Source organism: Cynoglossus semilaevis, chromosome 11 (genome assembly GCF_000523025.1).
Source record: "Cynoglossus semilaevis isolate Cse_v1.0 chromosome 11, Cse_v1.0, whole genome shotgun sequence".
Lineage (NCBI taxonomy): Eukaryota > Metazoa > Chordata > Actinopteri > Pleuronectiformes > Cynoglossidae > Cynoglossus > Cynoglossus semilaevis.
The window spans coordinates 15,998,012-16,021,630 of NC_024317.1; the positions used below are offsets into that span (position 1 = coordinate 15,998,012).

At 37.9% G+C, this 23,619-nt stretch overlaps 2 protein-coding genes and 1 long non-coding RNA gene across 13 annotated transcripts in view; all 3 read right to left on the bottom strand.

Annotated features, from left to right (window-relative positions):
- Window positions 1-4,252, bottom strand: part of LOC112487689 (uncharacterized) — a 6,958-nt gene extending 2,706 nt beyond the window's left edge. Inside the window, exons 1-2 of one of the 2 annotated variants that reach the window (XR_003051003.1) lie at window positions 1,259-4,252; window positions 880-1,040 (exon numbers count right to left, since the gene is read on the bottom strand). This is a non-coding gene — a long non-coding RNA (uncharacterized LOC112487689). The remainder of the gene's footprint in view (window positions 1-879; window positions 1,041-1,258) is intronic. The other variant, XR_003051002.1, reaches the window with a different exon arrangement.
- Window positions 4,253-5,372: 1,120 nt separating this feature from the next.
- On the bottom strand, window positions 5,373-15,672 carry im:7151449 (complement factor H). 10 transcript variants are annotated; one of them, XM_008320921.3, is made up of 15 exons: window positions 15,544-15,672; window positions 12,998-13,207; window positions 11,815-12,000; window positions 11,424-11,523; window positions 10,969-11,039; window positions 10,551-10,733; window positions 10,111-10,170; window positions 9,828-9,935; window positions 9,445-9,513; window positions 9,158-9,238; window positions 8,828-8,866; window positions 8,295-8,336; window positions 8,143-8,194; window positions 6,848-6,923; window positions 5,373-6,078 (listed from the first exon to the last, which is right to left on the bottom strand). In XM_008320921.3, the coding sequence occupies exons 2-14, from the start codon at window positions 13,065-13,067 to the stop codon at window positions 6,866-6,868; spliced, it is 1,119 nt and encodes a 372-aa protein (XP_008319143.1). In that variant the 5' UTR covers window positions 13,068-13,207; window positions 15,544-15,672; the 3' UTR covers window positions 5,373-6,078; window positions 6,848-6,865. The 10 variants fall into 10 exon arrangements, with proteins under 10 accessions (XP_008319143.1, XP_008319142.1, XP_024915538.1 ...); XM_008320920.3 differs by having other exon boundaries at window positions 9,445-9,528; window positions 15,544-15,671; XM_025059770.1 differs by having other exon boundaries at window positions 9,445-9,528; window positions 12,998-13,204; window positions 15,544-15,651.
- A 545-nt stretch (window positions 15,673-16,217) lies between these two features.
- Window positions 16,218-23,619, bottom strand: part of magi3b (membrane associated guanylate kinase, WW and PDZ domain containing 3b) — a 120,757-nt gene continuing 113,355 nt past the window's right edge. The window contains exons 21-22 of the mRNA XM_025059773.1: window positions 21,789-21,927; window positions 16,218-20,639 (exon numbers count right to left, since the gene is read on the bottom strand). Of these exons, the coding sequence (XP_024915541.1) occupies window positions 19,567-20,639; window positions 21,789-21,927 (1,212 nt within the window). The 3' untranslated portion in view covers window positions 16,218-19,566. The remainder of the gene's footprint in view (window positions 20,640-21,788; window positions 21,928-23,619) is intronic.

Here is a 23,619-nt window from a genome sequence, read left to right on the forward strand (position 1 = left end):
CAAAACCCAGGTTTACGTGAGGCAGATAACTTTGAGCGTTATCACCAAAGGGAACCTGGGGATGTGAGTTTCTATTATGAATGGTGTCTTCACTAAGATTCACAGAAAGCTGGTTCAGGAGGACAAGTGATAAAAAGTTTCAGAGTCTGCTCTCCACTTAAGTAGCACTATTTAAATTCAAACCTATGCCAGATAAAGGTTTTATAATGACATACATAATGTTATATATTAAGGCAATGTACAGTGATATGAGGTCTACACGGTAGAAGAGTGGTAATTGGCTTTGCCTGTGAGAGAAACACATGGACGGTTGTTGTTGGAAAGATCCTGTCGTACTGATGACAATTCGTTATCCACTGTAAGATTAATGCTCACAAATCGACCATAAAACACTGAGAATTCAACCCAGGCACAAACCCACTGTGACTCACCATTCACTCTAGACTGGAACAATGTTGCAGGAGTTTCCACCCTGGCTGGGCCATTATGCAAATATAACTACAACAAATCCAAGGTATGTTCAAGTTTATCTTTCAGAAGAATTTGTTAAAATACAAATGGAAATGGAGAGAACAGCTATGCCGTACTATATATATATAATTAATGCATTAATGCCCACATTCAGGGCATGAGCTGTTCTGGGGTAAAAAGAAAAACAAGATGATTAAACAAGTTGAGTCGTGTTATGGACACGCCAACAACCAGCTGCCATCACAACTACGTTAGGAGAGATTTTGTTTCTTTTTCGGTCGTCTCACACCTGCTTTATGATTGAGTACAATCCAGATGTTGATGAAATGAGAGAGTGGTTGAGGTCAAGTCGTGGTCTGACCAGCACATCTGTTGTGGTACTGTGTACAGTTGTACACACACACCTACCGTTGCTATCTTTATTTTCATGACTTTAATGTACGGCCCTGTGCTGCAGCTGATGTCCACATGTCTGCAGGGTGGAGTGCAGAGGTTGAGAGGCAGCTGGGAGTGAGTGAGCACTTGTAAACCAACTGAATTCCTAGACGTCTATTGGAACATATGGTGGCCTTCAGGTAACAGGAGAAATCAAAGAGCCGAAGAGTATAAATGGTCCAATAAAGGTTGCTGGTACAACATAAGAGTCAAAAGTTTTCAACAGGGGGATTGGGTCCAATTTAGGTAAAATGTTAGCACCTTGCATAGATTTAAATTAAAAACATGTAAATATAAACCTGTGTATTATTTAAATGATTTAGACAGATTGTTTTAAAGGTACATTATTTACCTGACAGTAGGTCCAGTTTCATATAAACCTGGTCCTGGATTTGCCATCCTGGTCTATTGTGTAGATGCCTGGAAGAGAAAAAAAAACTTTGGTATTTTACAATATTTGTTGTTATGTTTATACATGTTTATGTTTATTTTACCGCCTCATGTTCCATCTTTGATCAGTTTAAAGTTCTGCAAACCAGATGTTTAGGCCACACACTCATGTAAGCATTGTTTAAAAAGGCTTACATTTTAAACAGGCCAATTAAACGGCACATAAACACTGGTGAGGGATCCATGCTGAACATATGTTCCGGCTCTAGAACACTGGGAACCATTTAGGTCAAGTTTGTCTTCAGTTCTGCTCATGAGAACAGAACTTGAAGAGGTGATCCCAGACTTTTACCAACAACCTACTCTTCCTATTTTTTTTTCTTTTTTTGTACTCCATCATAGCCTGTTGTTTCATAACCACTTTAACCACTTTAACTAGCGTTCAGCATAACAAATACACTTTGTTTTGTCGGGCAGCTAGGTTGACTCTGCACGGCCACAAAAATGTGACTTGGTTTAAAAGCATGTGTTTGGTGTGGTTTAACAAGAACCTATTTTAATGCTGTGTGTAAAACTGCATCACTTCCTCTGTGGCGAGGTTCCCCCGTGTTTGTGTGACTCAGATAGTGTGACTGCAGTAGGATGAAGCAGACCAGCAATCCATTTCAGGCCAGATGAGTCCACCTCTTCCTCTTCCCTGTCATACAACACTGTTTAAGGACCGACCATGACATCCTGGTCTTCAGACTTTAATATGATGGAACTTGTTTGAGAGTCCAGCTGTGGTCAACTGAAGTTGCAACTTCCTGTAAGAGAAAGAAAGATTATTGTTACCATAAAGGCTTGACATTTTCATGATACCTCTGACCTCTTCATACACTTTGTATCTATGTGTCTGTGCTCGCAGTCAGTAATTGTGTAACATTGTTTTTTCTACACTGTCATATCAGCAATAATTTATGATTCATAAGATTAAACTGTATTAAATTGAATGGATTCAATTGCGAAATACGCCCTGCTTAAGTGAAGTAATGTGACTTGTCATTCGTGGTGTGGGGGTGATGGAAGTTTTAAATGTGGCAGAGGTTTGACTATGTTATTGAACAGTTTTATGGCCAGTTTAACATGATTGTATCATAGATATTTAAATATTCCATCTAGGAAAATCAGTGACTTTATTGTTTAATAAATCATTACATAATAACTCAAAAACGGTTTATTTGAGTGGTCGTATTTTTACTCCGAAAAGAAGTGTAAGTAGCCTAGTGTAGCGTAGCCTAGCCTACATAAGCCTAGCAACAAGCAATCCATAAAGTTGAAAAGTGTTTGGAAAGTGTTCACAGTTCACTATACAACATAATGTAGTTATCAATTCAGAAATGTAAAATTATCAATGGCAATCATCACTTTAACCTTTGATTGGCCAGACTTCAAATATGTTTCATTTATAACGAATTTGTTGTGGACCTGAAAATTTTGATCGTTTTCTGCTACATTTGTATGTTTTTGGTTCAAACTTTTTTTGGGGGGGGGGATCTGTCCTAAGTTAATGTATTATTGAACAGACCTTCTAGTCTAAAGTATTTTTCATTTAAAAACAACATAAAGTCTCAAAATCTCTCTGTTCTGTCTGAGCTTCTCATAAAGAAATGTTGAGATTTTCCAAATGTCTGAAAGTTATTAAAGTGTTCAGACAATGTGAATATTTAATGTGGTTTGACATGTGATATTTAGGAAGTGTTTTTCTGGGAACAGCCAGGATGGGTGTGGGACTAATGCTGTGGAAAACCAGGATTTTGATGAAAGAGGTGGAATTAGTGGAAATGATCTGGGGCGAGGCATCATGTTTCCTACTGTCACTCAGGTTTGGATGATTGCCAAAGACTTTATTTTATTCACAAACTCTCCTCTGTTTAAGTATTATATCTAGATTACAACTATATTTGCCAAGTCAGGCCCATTCCTTTCAAACCAAAAGTTACAAAACACGTTTTTACATTGAACTAAAGTTACAGATTCTTCCTTAGGAAATGACAGGGAAAAGGGGGAAATTACACAGTAGAGCAGAATACATTTTACAAATATTTTTGAAAACCAAACTGGATCACCCACTGAAACAGCACATTGGCAACAAATGGGAGAAGAAGAAAAAAATCCCTTTTAAAAGGAAACATTTTCCAGCAGCTCCAGACTCAGACTGTTCAGCCAACTGCCTTGGCAAAGAAAGAAATGCAAAAATCAGGGGGAGACAGCAGACGGGAGATAAATGATGATGGGGAGAGAACAAGCAGGGGCAAGTACAGTCACACTGGCTGTTAATGGCGCCTCCTGAGGCAGCTTTGGTGAGTTGCACTGCATTGAGTTTCCCCATTGTGGGATAAATAAGGGACTATTTTATATATATACGTGCGGTCAGGGGAGGCAGGGGAGGTAGTGCCTCACCTGCCATCATCATGAAAAAAAGTACATGAAATAAATATAAATATTTTCCACTGATCTGTGTTAAAATATGCATTTTCAGGATGACTGAGGTAAAAATCATCAGATTTGAGTATTTTGCAATCAAAGACAGGGCAGAAATCCCGGGTGAGGCACCACATCTGAATGTGTGATCCAATACAACTGATGCTCGCTTGGATCCGCAACCGGAAATAAGGACCGCACAACGTATTCCTACTTCCGTTATACAAACGTTCCAATATCAGCGCGCCCCTACAATTGACCGCTGACATTCACATTCCTTTTTTTTTTTTTTTTGAGTTGAGCTTTAAAGCTGCCCACTGCTCCCCTTGTTAAAAGCAGAGGCTCAGTTTTGTTGTATCCTCGTGGTACAATGACAATACAGACCATAAAATAAAATAAATATATATATTTAGACTTTCTGTTATACATATTCAGACTTTTTGTATATATAGTCAAGGTTAATTTCCTGAATGGCATGCATAATATATATATATATATATATATATATATATAGTGTCAACAATGACATTACAGTTTATTATGGACTATTCTTCTATTCCATTTCTCACAACATGTCCCTTGTAGATGCCACTGTTACAACACACTCTATATACTGTATGTGAACTATTAACTGGAGACACCCACTGAGTCTAAGTACCAGACCATGACAAAGCTGCTAATGGCATTTTTTTTACTTCCTGGACGGAGCTGGAGTGGGGGTGATGAACTAATGAATCAGGACTTCAACAACTACCAGCAGTGTTCTCCACCCTCCCACACCCACCCTCGGAGAAAAAATGTTGATCCCTGCTCCCTGGTAATAAACTGTCTGTCCACATAAGATGGATGAATGACGCAGATTATGAATGAATGTCCTGTTTGTGATTCTTGTCCCATCATTTCAGGGACATTCAGTCCAGACGAGGCTCAATAATTCTTTATGAATCATATCGGAGGAAACTGTAAACTCTGACCATAAATTACTCAACACAACTTGTTGTTGAGGTTTGTGACGACTGAGAAATTTCTCATTTAAAGCTACCGCGCCTGGCACAGAACCAGAGCGGAGCACAATGAGCTGTTTCATTGTAATCCCTGGTTCTGAACCTTTGCTGCCAGCACAAAGGCCTGGTCCTTCTCTGTTATGAATGATTCAAAGTCACATTTGTTTTAAATAGAGTGTTTATCTCTGCTAGCTAAATCAATTAGCTGATCGCTGCAGTACAATTTGTTCCACGACTCAGTCTAACATGATCAATCAAAAGTGTAAAAGAAAAAGCAAGAAAAATGCTTTAAGGACCATAAGCAAACATGAATCATTCAGGAAGGAACCACTGTAATGAAGTCAGTACTGTACCAGAGTAGCACGTTTCACTGACACTTAAGGTTAGCTATTAAATTCTGTTCTCATTAGAACTTCATGTACTGCTGTCTAATCATTTTCAAGGGTATGCTGGGAGGGAGGGAGGTGGGAGATGAGCAGCCATTCACACTCACATTCACACCAGACTATCCAGAGTGAATGACAGAGGTTCAGCTTTTGCAGGGCAACCATAACATGCAAATAAATTCTGATTATAATATTTTCTTCATGTGTGCCACACTGGAAACAATTCACTGATTTATCATTTTATCTCTTTGTTAGTAGCAGAATAGACGAGCAGAAAATAATATGGTTCAGTGGATTCTGTCGAGTTAAGGCTCAACTATATAGTTTTTGAAACAGCTACTGTAAGACAAAAGCAAGAACCATTTATTACAGTGCTGCCCTCTGACTAGACTTCAGCCTTTATTGTGTTACAGCCTACAGACCTTTAACAATGTACAACACAGAAGAAAAGTCAGGAGGCGAAAGATGCAGGCGATGGTATCTATATGAGACAACAATCCAGTCAAGCTGAGTGAATAAACCACATTGTTTGTCCCTTGAATTGCCATTTTTCACTGGTCTGTACAAATGAAAATATAAAAAAAACAACAGAATATAGAAAACAAGGAATATAATGGTTGAAAAAACACTTGCTCTAAACCTCATATAAATAACAGAGAAAACTACAGAGGCATTAAATATTCACAACTTTACATTACAATACAGTGTAAATAAAAATAACATATATATTATATAATATAAAAAGTGCTGTTTCACTGCTGGAAGGATTCTGTATTAATTCTGACATTAATCTGGAGATTTGGTTTAGTGCCATTGGAAGTGCAACAACTAAAAAACAGCAAATTCACTTCTTTTCAACTCTGTTACAGTTTCCTGGCACATCCTTCCTGGTCACAGATGTTCTTTAACTGATAGGAGCTGTTCCAGACCTGGTGTTGACAAGAAATGAAGAGAAAAAAAAAAAAACCCATGTAATTCCTATAAAGTTGCAGAAAAAACATGTTTTATCAACTATAGTGTAATATTTAAAGAATTACTTTATTGATCTCAGAAAATTACTGTGTGACAAGGGTAAGTCAAAAAGTTCCAAGAATATTTTGAAAGAAAAAAAATAACTTTATAATATATATTTAAATCTTAACAAATCCATCAGTGAATTCCTTCTTTCTGGACAATATCCTTCACACCAGATCCACAAACTGCTTGTGATTTCTAGATGGCGCTAGATCAAAACTTGTTGCAAAGTGTGAGGGATTTTTATAGGTTACAATTCATGTTTGGTTTAAAATATGCTTTTTTAATGGTTAAGGGTTTTAAAAAAATCTCGATCAAATTAAATGTCACAACGCACAGGGTAATGAATAAACCTGTCCAAGCTGATGGAGACACAAAAAAGAAATGTCCTCACATGTGTAAATGATTAAAAACAGACCCCTGTGACATTAGGACATTCGTCTAGGAACTTTATGACTACTCTTGTATTAGTAAACTGAACTAAATTTTAGTGTTTGTATTCTAATGACATAAGTACTGTAATAATTCCTAATCATTATACCATTATATGGTCCAAAGCTCAATTATATACACTTAAATCCGTTTATTTTAGCTTTTATTTTACATTTTAACAGGTATTAAATATGTATTTGAAGTTACTTTCTATGTTTTTAAATAGGAATGAATACATGAGTTGACAAATACCTGATTGAGGAGGACAATCTAAAGATTTTGGAACTGTAATAACTCCGGCTTCAGGTCTTCTCTGGTGTCATATGAGCTATAGTGTCACCAAATAAGGAGTTTGTGTCAGCATTGTTCAGTAATGTTGTTCTTTTGTTTGCTGTTAAAACTTCATCCGTCTTTAAGTTGCATAATTGACAAGGATTCTGCCATGTTAGTGTTACAGTTACCGTATTTTCTGGACTATAAGTCGCTGGTCCTGAGTTTTATACTCCAGAACGACCTGTACATCATTAGATATCATAGATAACAGTAAAGTCATATTTTCAGTTTCTTTCATTCAACTGTAACAGTAGGAGAGGGAATGACTTACGTTAGGCTAACTAGACCAACTCTTACGTTATCAAAATAAACCCCACAGCATATACGGCCTCCAGATGGCACTGTCTACACTTCTGGATACTACTGAATACTACTACAGCACCGCAGAAAAATAGCAATAACAGTACTGGAGCACCAGAAGGAAAACTAACTGACCAACTGGACCTGATGCTACTTCTTGTACATCTTCAGCTCAATTCAATACTTCAATACCACTAGGTGGCAGCACTTGGTTATAAACTAAAACAAGAGAGATATTCACAGCTGTTAAAGAAGATCTTTGTGTGTGTCTTTCTTCAATTCTTATTCGCACGCTTTTTTTTTTACTCTAGACAAACACTTTTTGATGTTTAGTCTGGAAAATACGGTAACATTCAACTTGGCTTGATAAAGAATGAGGCTAGTTATGTTTTTAAAGATAAAGAAGCATGGTTAAAGGGAGTTTTGATTTGTTTTGATAGGGAAACGCAGGAAAATATAAAGTTAAAAATGTAGAGGTTATCACATAAATAATTCTTCACTCTCTGGATCTACCTAGCTTTTATTTCTACATTGTTTGAGCTTTAATGTTTTAAACCTGGGACGAATTATTTACCTCGACACTGACTTTTACGTCAGAGCTAGTTATGCAGTGTCAAAGAATTTCCTGTCAACTTCCCTTATTCCTCATGGAAACAAAGACATTGAGATTTCCTTAAAGAGGCCAAAAGCCATAAACATGAGGCAGAAAGTGAAGCTTGTGCACATTAGGCCTGGTGTTAGTTGACTGGTGCATGGTGCGCTGCTGACAGAAAACGTGCTAGTGTGGAGGTGAACATTTAACATGGTTAACTAAACAAGGAGTGGGGCGGGAGAGCAGATAAGGCAAACAGAAAAACACAAAAAGGAAGAATCCAGAATAAAGCATGCAGAGAGACTAGAAAGTTACTTCTCACCCTTTTCTCCTTTTCAGAAACTTGTGTAAAAAGAACATCAGTATAATTGCAACTGTGAAAACAATAAAATAGAAATTTACTACTGTTTTGTATTTTTAAAAACATTTTACAATTACAGGAAACAAGGATTGAAGAATAAAAAAGAACTTTACCCAAAGTCACGGAAATCACGGATATCACTACAGGCACGTGTCCTAGAAAAAAAACAAAACAAAACAAAAAGTCAAAAGTAGAACAAAAACAAAACACTTTACAACAATGAGGGTAGGAGGAAAAGGTTCCAAGACAAATGTCATCTGATGTTAATGACTTCACCAGATTCAGACAGGTCTCTCATGTCTCTCCAACAGCTTTGACAACTTTTGTCATTACGTGTTTGATGTTTTCAAATATTTAGCTCGCTAAAATAAAGATTAGAAAAATAAGAATTTGTTGAGTGTCGAGCTGTGTTACCTTTTAGGTGATCTTGTATATGAACCCAGAAAAATGAACCATTTTCAAGTCAAATCTTAAACCAAACTTGAACGAATACCTGTTCCTCCAAAACGTTACAAAGAAGGAATTCTCTGATGGAAACATGTTTAGACTTAAATAAAGGATAGACACAGTAATTGTTTTTTATTTTGATAATGAAATAATTTTTCCCATTTGTCTTAGAACTTTTTTGAGGTATCAAAAAACTTGCCCATGTCTACACTGCTGTCCACAGCACCGTCCTGTCTACCTGCAAATGAAACGCAGTATAATTCAGTGTATATCAGTATAATGGCAATTAAATGGCAAAACAACCTGTTCAACGTGTAGAATTCAACATTTTCTTGGATTTTATTAAGAAGGGATTAAATATAATGAGACAAAATGATACAATTAAACAACAACAATAATAATAACAATAATTATAGTAGTATTGTTATGCATTTGTTATTTGCATGCAACACAAGAGAAGACTCATTAAGAAGGTCAGGCCTTTTAATGTGTACAAAAAAATTTAAAATGAAAAGCCATCTATCTCTACCTCGCAGTGACAGTGTTGTTGTTGTAGGTGCACTTGTAGCACTTTTACTGGTGGTTCTATCATCAGTTGTCACAATGCCACCTTTGAACAACAGGATGAGAGTCACTGACATTCATGCTTGAATCTGGAGACAATAACTGTCCTCCTCAGGAACGAGACTGTTTCTGGACATCAATCAGCATGTGCATCCAGTCATGCGTTTAAGGGCAGAGTCCAATGCTAATGAGCCTACTGCAGTCTTATTAACAGACAGTGACCAGTGTGTGCTGTGAAGCCTGTTCACGTACCTGGTGGGACAGTTCCACTGGTCGTAGTAGTCTCATATCCTTGACTTGTTGCAGATATTGTGGGTACATCTGTGGAAGTCAACACTGTCAAAATAAATCAACAAAAAAAAATAATCATTTTTTACTGATGTGTGTTTGTATGAAGAACCAACACAGTCAACAGCGGCTGCATTTGTTGCCTGTGACAAATACTTATTTCCTCTTCTTTGACTACCTTATTAGTACACAAGGTTCTCGGTTTACCACGTCCTCCACCTACAACGTTTGTGTTTATGTCGCCATCACCCATAAATTTATTAAAAAGTCTTGTCCATCATTCGGACATAGAGCATTAAGACTCGCCAACCAGTTTGCACGGGAACTAGTTTGTTTCAAAAACTCACCCCAGAGACGACTTGTTGATGTCCTTAAAGAGGACAAAGAGATACTTGGTTGAACAGTAGAGGAAGCACAGGGGTGAGAAGGAGGTGAAGGAGCAGCTGTGGTGCCCCCTGAAGGGAGAAAGGGAGGAGAAAAGGAAGGAGAAGAGAAAGAAGATATGGAGACTTTGGACGAGACCAAGATTTTCAGTAAATGTCAGCTGAAGTCACACGGACTGTGTGTCAGTTTCTCAGTTTCCCCAGACCATCCATAAAATATACATGAATATGAAGACATAAATAATACCTTGGGCTGAGGTTGTATTTGTCGTATTTCCGTCTCCAGTTGTTCCAGCCACAAATGAGACTGTCAAAAAACACAGGTATTGATGAAGTTGGCAGTTCTCCTCATTACAACCTGTATCATCATTAGAAATGTGTGGTATATCTGGACAATAAATAGAAGGGATCTTCACAAAAAACATGAAGAGTATCTAGTCTATATCTGGCCTTTACTAACTTCATTTGTAAACACCTTTATTCATTTTATATATAAATGGTTTAATGTAGTATGTAAGGAAAATTGTACAATATCTACACAAACTGGCAGATATTGTACAGTGTACCTGTCTATATATCAAAACATTAGTATCATTTAAGCTTCAAATATTGACTTTTTTTGCTCTGTGTCTTAAAAGTCTTAAAATAAGCCAACAACTTGTGGTCCACAGATTATTCACCACATACCTTTGCATTCAGGAGGCCCAGAATCATAGTCACCTCCTTTACCACACCTGATGCTGCTGTTGCCGACAAGTGTGTACCCTTCATTACACACATAATGGATGTTTTCTCCATATCTGGGTCCGTCCTGAGAATCCCACAGACTTCTGCCGTGGGCCACTACAGCAGGTTTCTGACACGTCACAACTGAGGGGCAAAACCAAACAGGAAAATGTGTTGGTTTTTAGGAGAGGTGTGTTCTGGTTATTTGAGTATGATTAAACATGCTGCCTTTATAAGAACACTTGTTGCTTGCGTGTTTTTTTTCCAAAGGTGAGAAGAATTAGGTGTGCATTTGGGAACTGTTGTCTTAGACGATTTTAAAGTGATTTATATCCATAATCGATTCTTTAAACATTGTAAACATTTAAACATCATTCACCTTCACATCTTGACGTTCCAAACCAGCCTGAGAAAAGACACTGTTTGAAGCTGGAACCACGGATCTGGTATCTTTTGGGAAATTAAGGAAAGATGAGGAAGAGTAGTTTATATAAGATGGAAGAATTAGAACTGTGATTTCATCCCCAAGTTTAAATTCCTGCACAATTTCGTCCAGACTGCTTATATCAACACTGTTCACGGGCATGGAGAAACAAGAGCAACTAATCAGTTAATGTATGAGGTCACACATTCCGACAATGCCTCTATTTGTCTTTCAAGACTATTTTTCTTTTTTAAACATATTACGTAATCCAGCCCGTAATTCATACAGTTACAGGCTGAAATACTGTACCACATATTCTCCTTTGAAAATACAGCCTGTCTAATCAGTTCCAGAGATACTGTATATGAAGCAATATGAAAACACATGCAACCTCACACCGCTGTACTCACCCTTCATCACAGGTGACCTTAAGATGATTACCAAACAGAGTACCCTCACTGGTGTTGAACCTCATATGAGGCTGAGGTTGAGGGAGACCACAGTCTTTCTCTGAAACATGAAAACACCCAAAGAGCTGCTGAGCTGCTGCACCACTGTTTGAAAACACACACAACTAGGGCTGTGCCAAAATATCGATACTACAATACATCACGATATTTCATCTTGCTGTAAATGTATGGTTGAAATGCATTGCTATATATCAATTACCACAGAATCGCAGTGTCGTGATAATCGTTACCATAGCAAAATATGATGATAGTATCATACCGCAAGGTACCTGGTGACACCCAGCCCTACATACAACCAAGAAGGCTACAAAGTGTAGATATTAGGACTCACTTTTACACCTCAAGTCGAGGGCACTCCAGTGTCCACTGATACATTTTGATACTCCTGAGCCACTGTCTATCGTGTAGCCCGAAGCACACTGAAAGGTGACTTCAGAGCCTTCTGGGAAGTCATTCAATAGAAGTGTTTCGCGTGTAAAGACAATGTTTTCACCTCCTGGATGTTTCGAACACTGGGCTGGAGAAGGAGGAATGAGACACAGAGCAAATATCACTAGTGTTCAATGATATTGTCCACCTTTAGGATATTAAACTGTGAGTCACATCTTTAAAAAAAAAGGCTAAATGTAGATGTGATTTTCAGATTCAGAAAATCTTGTTAACAGCATGTACATATGGCCTGAGGTTATAAATCTTAAATCTAGGTGGAAGGAATTCTATAAATGATCACATTTTATTTATCTAATTTTTGACAATATTTACTTATTCATTTGTCATTCTGATTTCTCATCGTAATTTTTGATTCTGAATAAAACAAAACTTTTATAATAAATAACAATCCAAGAGTCAGTATTTCTTAATTTAATTAATTCATTTAGTAAATTCTTAACTTACAGTTCTAGTTAAGTGTAAGGTTTAGTGGAGTAAAGTAAAATGAAGTACAGTAAGATTTAGTTAAGTAAAGGAGCAAAGTAACAGAGTAATTAAAGAATAGACAAATAGTAAATAGTGTCAAATAAAACAGAAGTGTAATTTGGGAAAATAAAGTAAGTAAATAACATAAAAAATAAAGTAATAAAAGAAGTAAGGTGAATTATAATCAGTAAAATAGGCAAAAAAACGTAAGTTAGTACGTCAGTTCGCTATTCTATACAACTTTATACACCTTTTCTTCTTACTTACTTACTTCTTTTTCAAATGTTAAGACGGTAATGCTATTACTACTGTTACTACTATTACTACTACTAAGTACTGCAGTTTGCATACGAACATTAATGGTTTAATTGCTTCTCTTTAGGCTAATTATATATAAGAAATATCTATTTTTATAATATTTAACTATAACACTACTGCAGTTATGCCTTTTTGTTTTTAATTTCTCTGGTAATTCTCAAGTTACTGCACTTGACGTTCTTTCAGTTTGTTGTCTGTAAATAAAAACTGCAAATCTAACTCTGACACTTGCTGATGATAAATACAATCTCCCTCTGCAGACACTGCCGGGCTTTACTGACCTGCTGCCTTCAGGACAAACAGATGAAACAGCAGCAAATATGTTCCACAGGTGTCCAGGAGAACATCCATGTTGATGGAGAGAGCATATAAAAGAGCAGATGCCTCTTTTCCCCCCTGCTTCTCTGAACTTTAGTCCAACAACTTCTGCGACTACAGCGGTTCGGCGGCTTCTTAACTATGCAGATCACCCAGTGCTCCTCCCACTTCTTCTGAACCGTCAAGTTAGAATCAAAAAGACAATATATAATCAAATATTTTCACAATCAAATAACCTCACACGAGAACGCTGCACTGTTGCAACTGAAAAAGATCCGAGACTAATGTATATATACCAGAGCTAAAGTATAAAAAAATCGGGCAACGGTCGGGTCAAACCCTGGCTAGTTTACCAGTTACCAGATATATATGGATCTATATTATGTTTTGGTTTTCACTCTAGTTTTATTTGATCAGATGTTGAAAGGTGGGCGTAGATCAGCATGTAAAACAAGCATACCTTCACTTTGTAAAGTACACGGTTTTATTTTGAAAGGTATAAACGGGTGAGCGTTTGTTCCGGACACTTGCTAGAATTCGTCGTCAACGCATTTTGAGGTTTCTGAGGAGGTTTAACTGGACTCGTGTCGGAAACCTCAGTCAACAACACAAGACGAGTCATAAGTTATGAAGATATCAATTGCGCAATAATAATAATAATAATAATAAAATACAAACAAATGTTAGGGTTGATTTAGGTTCAACAAAAAGTTTATCTGGCGATAAAAGACGTTCACTGGTTTCCACCTTCTTTTCTATGGCAACAGTGTGGGAAAACAATCAGCTGTTTTGGGTGTATCCTGGAAAAAGGGGGTAATTCCTCTTTGGGTCTCCTGATGTTCAGCCTTCATCTATTCTATTCTGTTAGCATGGTAATATCAAGATGCAACAGTGATGTTTTTTTCTCCTTTTTGGTTTTGTCGCCTGAACAAACTGAAAAAAAAGTTTTTCTAATTTTGCTTTTAAACCATCCTGATCCTGTCCATCCTTGTCACTCCTAAAGAGAATCTTAGCATCTTTAACAACATATGATATAATATTTATTTAAAAGACACCTTATTAGTGGTGGCCATGCTGGGTACTACATACCAAAAACGTTTTAGCAGCCATCTCCTTCTAAACGGGCTTTAAAATGGCATAACAAGATGTGATTAGCTCTGGGCTAAAACACTAAAACACAGAAAAGTAACACAAAGTCCACGAGTGGGTGAATTTCAGAGAGTTCTCTCTGGCAGTCATTTACAGCCACATGCGTTTGTTGAATCGGGGCGTCACGGTCCTCCACCCAGAGTTGCCTAAGAAACATCATTGAGAACCCTGGCAACAAGAAGCTAACAGAATGTGTCAGAACCATGTCTGAATCATTGTTCATTGGTTGAGTGTTTTGTTTAACCAGTGGAGATGTATAATGTTTGGCTACCTGTCAAACAATAAAATGTAATGAAAGAAAGTAAAAAAAAAGTTACACATGCTCTGAAGAGTTTGTGAAAAGTGTATCTCCTTTTAAGGCCTTTATAAAGCAAACATTCAGAGGTAACAAATGAGAGTCCGCTAAGGAAACACATCACATCTTCAGTGCCTGATGGGTAGCGGCACTGCCTGCTCCTCTTATCTCTCCAGCACCTTGTCCAAATTAACCACTGGACAACTCCCTCCTCGGTTACAGTGTAAAAGAATGTGTCTGTTTCTCCTCATGTCAGATAAAAGGAAGAAGGTTCTATTCCTAGCATTAATATTCACATTGTTCGTCTGTTTTTGTTGTTTTTCTGTCACTGAGGTTAAGCATGTTTTAGGGAAGTGTTGGAGGAAGAACGTTCTCTGTGCCTCTGTTATGGGGAGTTTGCTCAGGCCTTTGCCTTCTATACACAAATTAAAATTGTAATTATCTCATAATTCCCACCACAACAACTGGATGGTATTTATCTTCTTTGTTTCTTTCTGTCTATGGAGCAAAAACATCTTGGAAAATAAGACAGTGTTGACTAAAGAGAAATATATATATATATATATATATAAATCAAGTACAACTATGTGTTTGACTACTTCGTCTAATAATACCAAAACAGAAAAATCACCAAAACAATACGGACCCCTATCAAAAATATTTGGTCATTAGATAATAAGCAGTTTTTAAAACTAATTATAAAGCAGTTTCGTTTTATCAACACAGAATAATTACGTATTTGATTCTTATTCTTCTTATCTTTCTTCGACCACGTGTTGAGATTTCTTCACTGTAAGTGACCTCTAGTGGACATCTGTATTTATTGCAACTATCTGATGTAGACGTAAATACTTTAAGACCGACAGATAAGGGTCATAGACAGACAGATAGACAGGTAAACAATGTAACCTGTATAATAAAATCCTCTTGAATGGTCATCAGAGCAGTTACCACAGAGATGGATAGTGTTCCTATTTCTGAACTACAGCCACCAAAATAGAACTTCACTCAGTTATTAAACCACACGCTGCTCAGTGTGACCATTTACACCTGCCCATCTCTTACCTCTAATAAGACAGCCGAGGATGTCTTACACCAGGGGTGCCCAAACTGTTCCACAAAGGGCCGTGTGGCTGCAGGTTTTTGTTCCAACCAAGCAGTAGCACACCTGAGTTGACAGGTTTAATCAACTGGTCTCAGTCTTCAGACAGCTGATTGGTCAAACTGTGGTTGGTTGGTTGGTTGCAGCCACACGGCCCTTTGAGGAACTGTTTGGGCATGTCTGTCTTACACAAACCAGGGTCACTCCAAAACCAAGGGGCTCCAGCAACTTAAATACACCACATGTCAGCAGTGCCTTGACCTTGGGCCCCTGCAGTCGACGAAATTATTTGCGCAAATGGATTAACCTCATTATATTTGATTAAGTGTGCATTTCATTTCTTATAGTTAGGCCAGTGTAATTTCTAATAAGAATGTGTGATTTCAGTCCAACCACCGTGCTTTCATTAACGCCGTGGAAATGGTGAACACCCAGGATTGGACATGATGCATATAAGAAGTACAATGCCTGCTATATACAGAGGAAATCACAGAGCTGCCATGACAACTGGACTTCTGCCATGGCAACAGCAAGTGTCTGAGTGTAACGTGCAAACCGACTCATCGATACGACAGCAACATCATTTCCACTTTGAAATCTGAATTTGTTTACAGTACAGTTCAGAACTCTTCACGAGTGTTTTTCAGCAAAACTTTATTTTATTTTTCAGTGCATGAACAGAACAACATGTCGAGCTCACAGCCTGTCTTTTAAAAGTCAATTTTAAATATTTTTTCCTTTTTTCCTTAAAAAAATAATGGAGCGATATAATATACCTCTATTTTTTTATTTATTTTTTTTGTCTTAAACTTTTTCTCTCCCCGGAAAAGCACGCAGTAAAGTATTTATAAAGGTGCTGTACAATGTACAAACATGTATAGTACATCTACTACCTACGTACAGGATGTAAAAGATAGCACAAGGATGTTCTCTCTAATGAAGCGATGCAAGGCCACTGAATGATACAAAGGTGAAATAGGAAAGAAAAGTGGAGAAAGAGAATGAAGAAGAAGAGGAAAGGGAGGAAGAGGAGGAGGAGGAGTAGGCCATCCTCTGATTCTGGACCAGAGAGACCTGCCGGTACCTAACACTCAGGGTTGGATTTACTCCATCAACCAACCACACTATTGCACAGAAACTCACCAGGGTCTGATTGACAGCACATCCACTAGTGATTCTGAACACAGTCCCAGAACAAGTCTAGCAGTGCTCTGCTGGTTCTGGTAGTAACTCGGTGTGAATGGTCGAATAGGGCCAGATTTTCTTTGCAATGTTTTTTAAATATTTGTTGCTTTTTTTAATATCTTCTTCAATAAAACTTTATTTCAAGTTTATAAAAAAAATGTGATCCCATTGGGATGAAATCAAAGATAAAGCATGGCTGTTGTGGAAAAAAAATCCAACAGTATTTAATAAAATATTTCTTTACCTTAACCTTTGTTAATCTTAGACTTCCACGCACACAGAGTTACTGTCCCATCATGTCCACTTCAAACTCCAGGACTTCACTGATGTCAACGTCCCTTTCTTCTATGCAGTCCATGTTTCTACCCCTAAAATCTCACTTCTCCACTGAGACCTTGCCTGACACTCGTACACTCTTTATCACGTATTTGCGCGATACAGCGTTCCCTGAGCTCATCTGGTTATTAATGTTCCAGGAGGTTAGATAAGTGTGGCTAATCAATGTTATCTACCCTCACTGATGTTACAGCAGGAGCTTGGCTGTCTTCAGATTAACAGCCAAGTTTTAAATGTATGTGTTTTGTCTGCAAATGCACTTGTTCATCTTAGCCATTTAATTTAATCTTCTGTACAGGAACAGTGTCTATGACTTAGTGGTGAGGTTGCATACTGCAGCTACTTAAATATATATATTTTTTGTAAACACAAACACTAAATATAGTAAAACGATACGATCCTTAGTTTTCTGGCATTCTGGCAAGTTCCTCTTGAATTCTCAGCTACAGATTATTTGACACACTGGTCCTTTACAAAAAGAAAAAAAAGAACATTTTTAACTCTCAGGATTTCTGTCAAAACCAACACAACTCTATACTCCGTAACTCTTAATGTACTCTGACAATCGGTTGCACAACACGAAGGACAATTGCACATCTTTATAATCGTATTTTTTGACGTTCTGGATAGGATAAAGTGAAAGGTCCGCAGGCCTGATGCAAATGTTGCACAGTATTATATATATTATCCACAATCTGGCCTTGGATTATAATAATCTTAGAAAACAAAAACAGCTTTAGAGAGAAGTAAGAAAAAACATCATAATATGAAAATCTTAGCAGAAGGACAACAAGTCCACATCACAAATGTAATAAGACTCATGGTCATTCTGTTATTCTGTTGTTGATATGCTATCAGGGCAGATGCAGTGCAATAAAAAATGCAAGTCATAAAGTTCAGAGACAGGTCTCTCAGACGTCTTCAACAGCTTTAAAAGCATTATGTCTTTATCCAGTGTTGAACAACTTTGATTGATCACATTTTCAACGTTATAATGTGAGAAATTCAAAATTCAGTGCTTACATTGTTTTTTTCCCACCAAATAAAAAAGAATCTATGTTAAATAGAAACCCATCTTTCACCCATCGCAGAAGCCAATGTCTTAGAACTTTTTGACCCGATATAAATACAGTATATATATTGGGCTATCAGAACTGAAGGCTGATACGGATTACTAACTCTTTGAAGCTAAACTTTCTGTTCAACTTTAATATATTTTACTTTATATCTTTTTCCATATTAATAATTCCATCTTTTGGATTAGTTACATGATTAATCATTGTTGTTAGTGATTAATCAATAGCTACTATGTGTTGTTGTTTGACAGCCCTAATATATATACACACACATATATAAATATATGTAAGTTTATATATGAGTATATATATACATACAGTATATATATACATATATACCTATTTACGTACATATATACACATATATGTATTTGAAACACATTTTAAGTATTAACAAACCTATGCCCAAGTATTAGCGAACGTATGTCTAAGTTAATGCACGCTAACTATACGTTTTACGGCCTACAAAGACCTGCGGTAACTCCTACCACAGTACACTGGAAACGAGCTGAAAAGTTCAACTGGGATGAATCTTTGAAGTTGTTATCAAAATGTGGAATGGTTTGGTACAGCTACATATAATATATATATATATATATTTATAGTATCTATCATCGTAGTAAATGACACACTGGTCGTTAATATACACATGGTAAACAAGATCTCAATCCACAAGTTTCTGGTCTTTTTAATGATGCAGTTTGTTTGGAGACAAGTTCTGTCTGGAACTGTGGAAAAGTTAAAGGTCCCTGGTGAAATGAATGATTGCTGGGTTGTGTTTTTTTTTTTTTGTAACTGAATTTGCCCAATGCTCAGGACGGGAATTATAAAGTAGTAAAAAGATCATTCTCAGTGATGTGCAAAACACATGCAGTGAATCAGGAGAGGAAGAGGTTCATGCAGTTGAAAAAGAAAAGGAGCAGTTTTCTCCAGAATGACGGCAAAAGAGAACCTACATTTTGATCACAGGCAGGGCGAGGAGAGGTGATTCCGTCTCTGCATATGGAGCAATATTGCATTGCAATGAGTGACGCTTTGTTGGTAATGGTTGTTCCACAGGAGACGCAGGATCAGATCAGCAAGTAGCGTATTTACATTTTTTTCTTTTAAAGAAAAAGCTTCAAGCATGCCGCACGTGCTGGAGTCCCACAAAGGAGGATTCTGAAGCAGCGGACTAGGCAGGGGGCGCTGCTACATGCCACGTAGGACGTGTTGAATGACTCTGGAAAAAACAGATCTTTAGAAAAAATGAGATCTGCACGAGGTCCAAAGGTAATAAAAGTGGCACTGTGTTGTACTCCTCTGTTTCATGGAAGAATGCAGAAAAACAGCCTGCTAAAGGTATTGTCATATATCTAATGGCACAGCTCAAGTCGGATTCATATTCCATCATAACGGGTCACGGAATATTTCTTCCTGGGACAGGATTCTTGCTGAGCTCGGTACTTTCCACGGACCAGGGCTAATCTGACCCTGTGAGGCCAGTGTGATCCTTGGAATACTGTTCACAGAGGTCCCGGAGTCGTCTGTACTGCTGTTGTCTTTGTAATGAGACGAGACATCCTGTCTTCCTTTGGCCTCTCTCGGTTGAATGACAGAAACTTTTCTACTCTGTGTTTTTTCTGTGTCTTTTTTGTCCACAATCTCTTTACCCCTGGTGCACTGTTCCACAGATCTGCCCCGGCCATTAGCCTCTCTCTGCCCTGACTCTTTGCTTGAAGCTTTTTGGTTCTCTCTGACGGTACGAGGAGACGCTCGCAGATGTTGCGGTTCTCCAGCCAGTCTCCTTTCAAATCTTTCCGGTTCTTGCCTCTTCTTCCCGTCGCTCTGTACCATCTGCCTTTCTTTTGTGTAACCTCTAAGCTCAAGGCTCCGCTCTTTACCATTATTCTTCTCATGACTTAAGCTCTCTTTGCTGGAAGAGTCCCGTAATCTCCTCTGATGCTCTGCACGCTGCAGAGCTGAAGTCACTTGAAGCCCAGACTGAGGAGTTCCAGACTTCCTATTTTTAGCAGTTTCTATTTTTGTGTTTGTGTGAGAAATCCTGTTCCTACCTGCTGTTACCTCCCGACTCTCCGTCTTTGTCAGACTGAGATTTTGCTCTTTAGCCTCACGAACCGTCTCCCCTGTTTTCTTAAGTCCGCTAACGTCTCTGAAGTCCTTTATAGGCCTGGTCCTCTTGTAGAACTTTTTGTGATCGGGTGAGGTGGTAGGGGGACTGGATGTCTCCTGGTCGGCCCACTCACCACTCTCCTCTACCGAGCTCAACAGCCTGCCGTTGCGGGGTTTGAGGCCTTGCGGGGATGTGTTGTTCCAGCTGCGGGAATGCTTCGGTTTGCCGGAGAAAGGTGGGGACATGAGGTTAGAGGTGGTGGGGAATGGAGAGGTTAGGGGGGATGTGTCGGAGTAAAACACCTCACTGGAGCTGCTTGCGGGTGAAACGGCTTTCTGATCATGTCGACCTGTGTGGGAATCACAATCTTTATACAATATGTTCCAGAACAAAGGAGAAAACAACATGTAGTAGAGGCAAGAGGAAAGAAAGGGAGACATTGTGATTCTACATCAGAGGTCAGAGTATGCAGGAATAGAGAAAATTAGAATAAACCATATTATCATGCAAGTGTCAGTTATTGTAAGGGAAGACTAGAAGTGAATGGTCGTTTCCCTCTGTCTGCATTTTTCTTCTCTTGATCAAGAGGTTCTGGTTGGAAATGTTATGGGAATGCTGCCATCTGCTGGGCAAAAAAGCCCAGAAATACTACCTGAAAAACACTAGATGTTATTAATGCCAACTTAGTCTCCAGACTTTTGTGAATGATCTATTATCATGAATGTTTCCATAACTAGTTTTTATGACTAAAGCAAGATTGTTAATTTGAAAGTTTTCATTGTGAAGTTTATGGAACATGAGAGAATGTATTTCATTTTGTTAGACAAACAGCACCATAAATGATCAACTTTTTCTCTGTTTTGTTTTGTTAATTAAAGAATTAATGACTTTTAACCATGAACGCCACAGGAGCAGATTAATGCAGTAGCCCCGCCTACTCCGTGTTCACCGACATCTGTGACAAATTCCTGCGTACTCCACCTTTAAGAGACAGGGAAAGTTGCCAAAGAGAAGGATTTACCAAGGTGAAAGAGTAGAGGCCAGTAAATCAGTGAAGGTGTTAGTGTTGGTGCTCGGTGTAGTAGCATACAGTAGAGGAAGTTGTACTACCTGCATCAGAAGCAAGAACAGGAAGAGCCGTAAGGAAGCAGAGTGTTAATGAAGGCAGTAAAAAAACAATTTGGCTCAAAAAAAGAGAGAAGAAAATCAATGGACAAAACAATATAATCCATCCAACAGGAGAGCAGGTGAAACATTTCATTATATTTTCTTCCCTCCTGTTGTTAATAGGAAACATCGTGCATCAAACACAGCACTTTTGCTAATGCTAACTTTTGTTTTTGTGGATTTTTCTTCCTGACTGCAGATGACGTCAAACACAAATCAAAAGGTTTCATCTTCATATTTATTTTCCCGACATATTGTATTATATTAAACAATGTTAAATTAATAAATGAAAGTAAAACCTCAATCCGCAAATCATAAAACAGGTACTTACTGCCGTCCTGGGCCAGACCTGCTCCAGGTCTCAGCAGAAGAACCACTTTGTTTCCTCCAGCCTGGATCAGTTCAATTGCCCGTGTGTGAGAAATGCCGCGCGCCGGCTCACCGTTGATTTCCACAATTTCATCCCCCACCTGTCATGACATTTACAGAAATGATGTACAGAAGTGACATCCACTTATTGTAGAGTGAAAAATGGTTCTCTTTTTATCAGTAACACACACACACACAGATCTCAGTCCGTTAGGCTGTAATCAGCGTTGACATTCCCCAACTCCCATCAATCGTCAAAGTCACGCCCAGAGATCACAGACTGTCAGGACTCTGACTGAGTCTCGTCACAAGCCACTATTCTCTCTCCACTAATAATAATCATCATAATAATGACAGTCTCATTCAGTCTGAGCCTCAGCCCCCGACCGTCACCAACCACATGATCGCCCCAGTAATGGACACCCATTCACTCAAGGTCACTTCCAGTGTCCTTTAACAGAGTGAGGTACAATTTACATTCTTTTATGTTTGCCCAATTAAGGAGCCACAGTGTAAGAGGGTCTTGCCTTACAGCAAGGGTCACCTGTTTGATGCCCAGTCTTTCTCCTAGTGTGTTAGTTTAGTTACTCCAGTTTCATTCCACATTCCAAAAACCTCTATACATGTATTTATATCTAATGTATATCATACATAAATCTTCCAATTCCCCAGAACTAAAACATCTTCTTTTCCAGAAGAATTGATAGCGACCTGAAAGTGTGTGTGATTTTATGTGAATGTTCAATTTTAGTTATTTATTTAATTTTTTAATGAATTCAACTAACAATTAGGGTAAGAGTGGATTAAAGCGCACACACAAAAAAACTGCTAAAAGCATTACCGCAATATAATATCACACACTCTGCGCTGTAATTGGCAACTGCAATCATTGCATTCAATTAGTGTAATGTCTCCTGCAATCAGTGCTCACCAACAGAGACCACATTTCCCTTGATTTACCTGACAAAATCTGATGTAGCCGTATGCATACAAGAAAAGCAAACTGTGTGTAATTATGGTGAGCGAAGCTGAATGAGCTTCTTAACAATTCACCGATGGAAATTTAATCAAGTTTTACTGGGATAAAAACTGGTTTTTGATATTCTGCATTAGCTGCAGACCACAGGGAGGCGTATGTTTTATTATTACTTCATTAATGAATCCCTCCATATATGGAGGCAGGGGGTGGAGCAAGTATGCCTGAAGTATAGATGTGGTATTTAATGCTGAATGAGGTCATAATTAACATTAAGTTGAAATTACGTTGACTTAAACAGATGGATTGCGACTTGTGAGGAAAAATGTTCTTAGAACTTAGTGTTTAAAGTATTTATAGTTTATTTATTAATAGAAATACTGACATATGAGGAAGTCAAAGTCTCAGTTCTATGTTTTGCTCCGTCTTCAAGAGAGACATAAAAAACCTTTGTCTACCTAATGTCCTGCTTTTTTGTTCCACAATACTGACCAACATGTGACAGAACATGACAATAGATGAGTAAAAACAATTATATATGTATCAAACTGTACATACATACATATACGTATATGTATAATTAGACTCTGACTAATTTACTATTATGAATTAACAGTTGTCGTTGTGCTTCTTTTTAATTCATCTCTTCTCTGGTTTACAATTTTCAGTTGTTCTTACTGAACCTTTTCGAAAAGGATATTACTATCACGCCTGTCTACATTCTCCTCTAGTTTATGTAGTAATAACCCTGGGTCTGATGATAGAAACCCTTGAATCCTTAAATCACTTGTTTTGTTTCTGTCTGATATAACCAGTT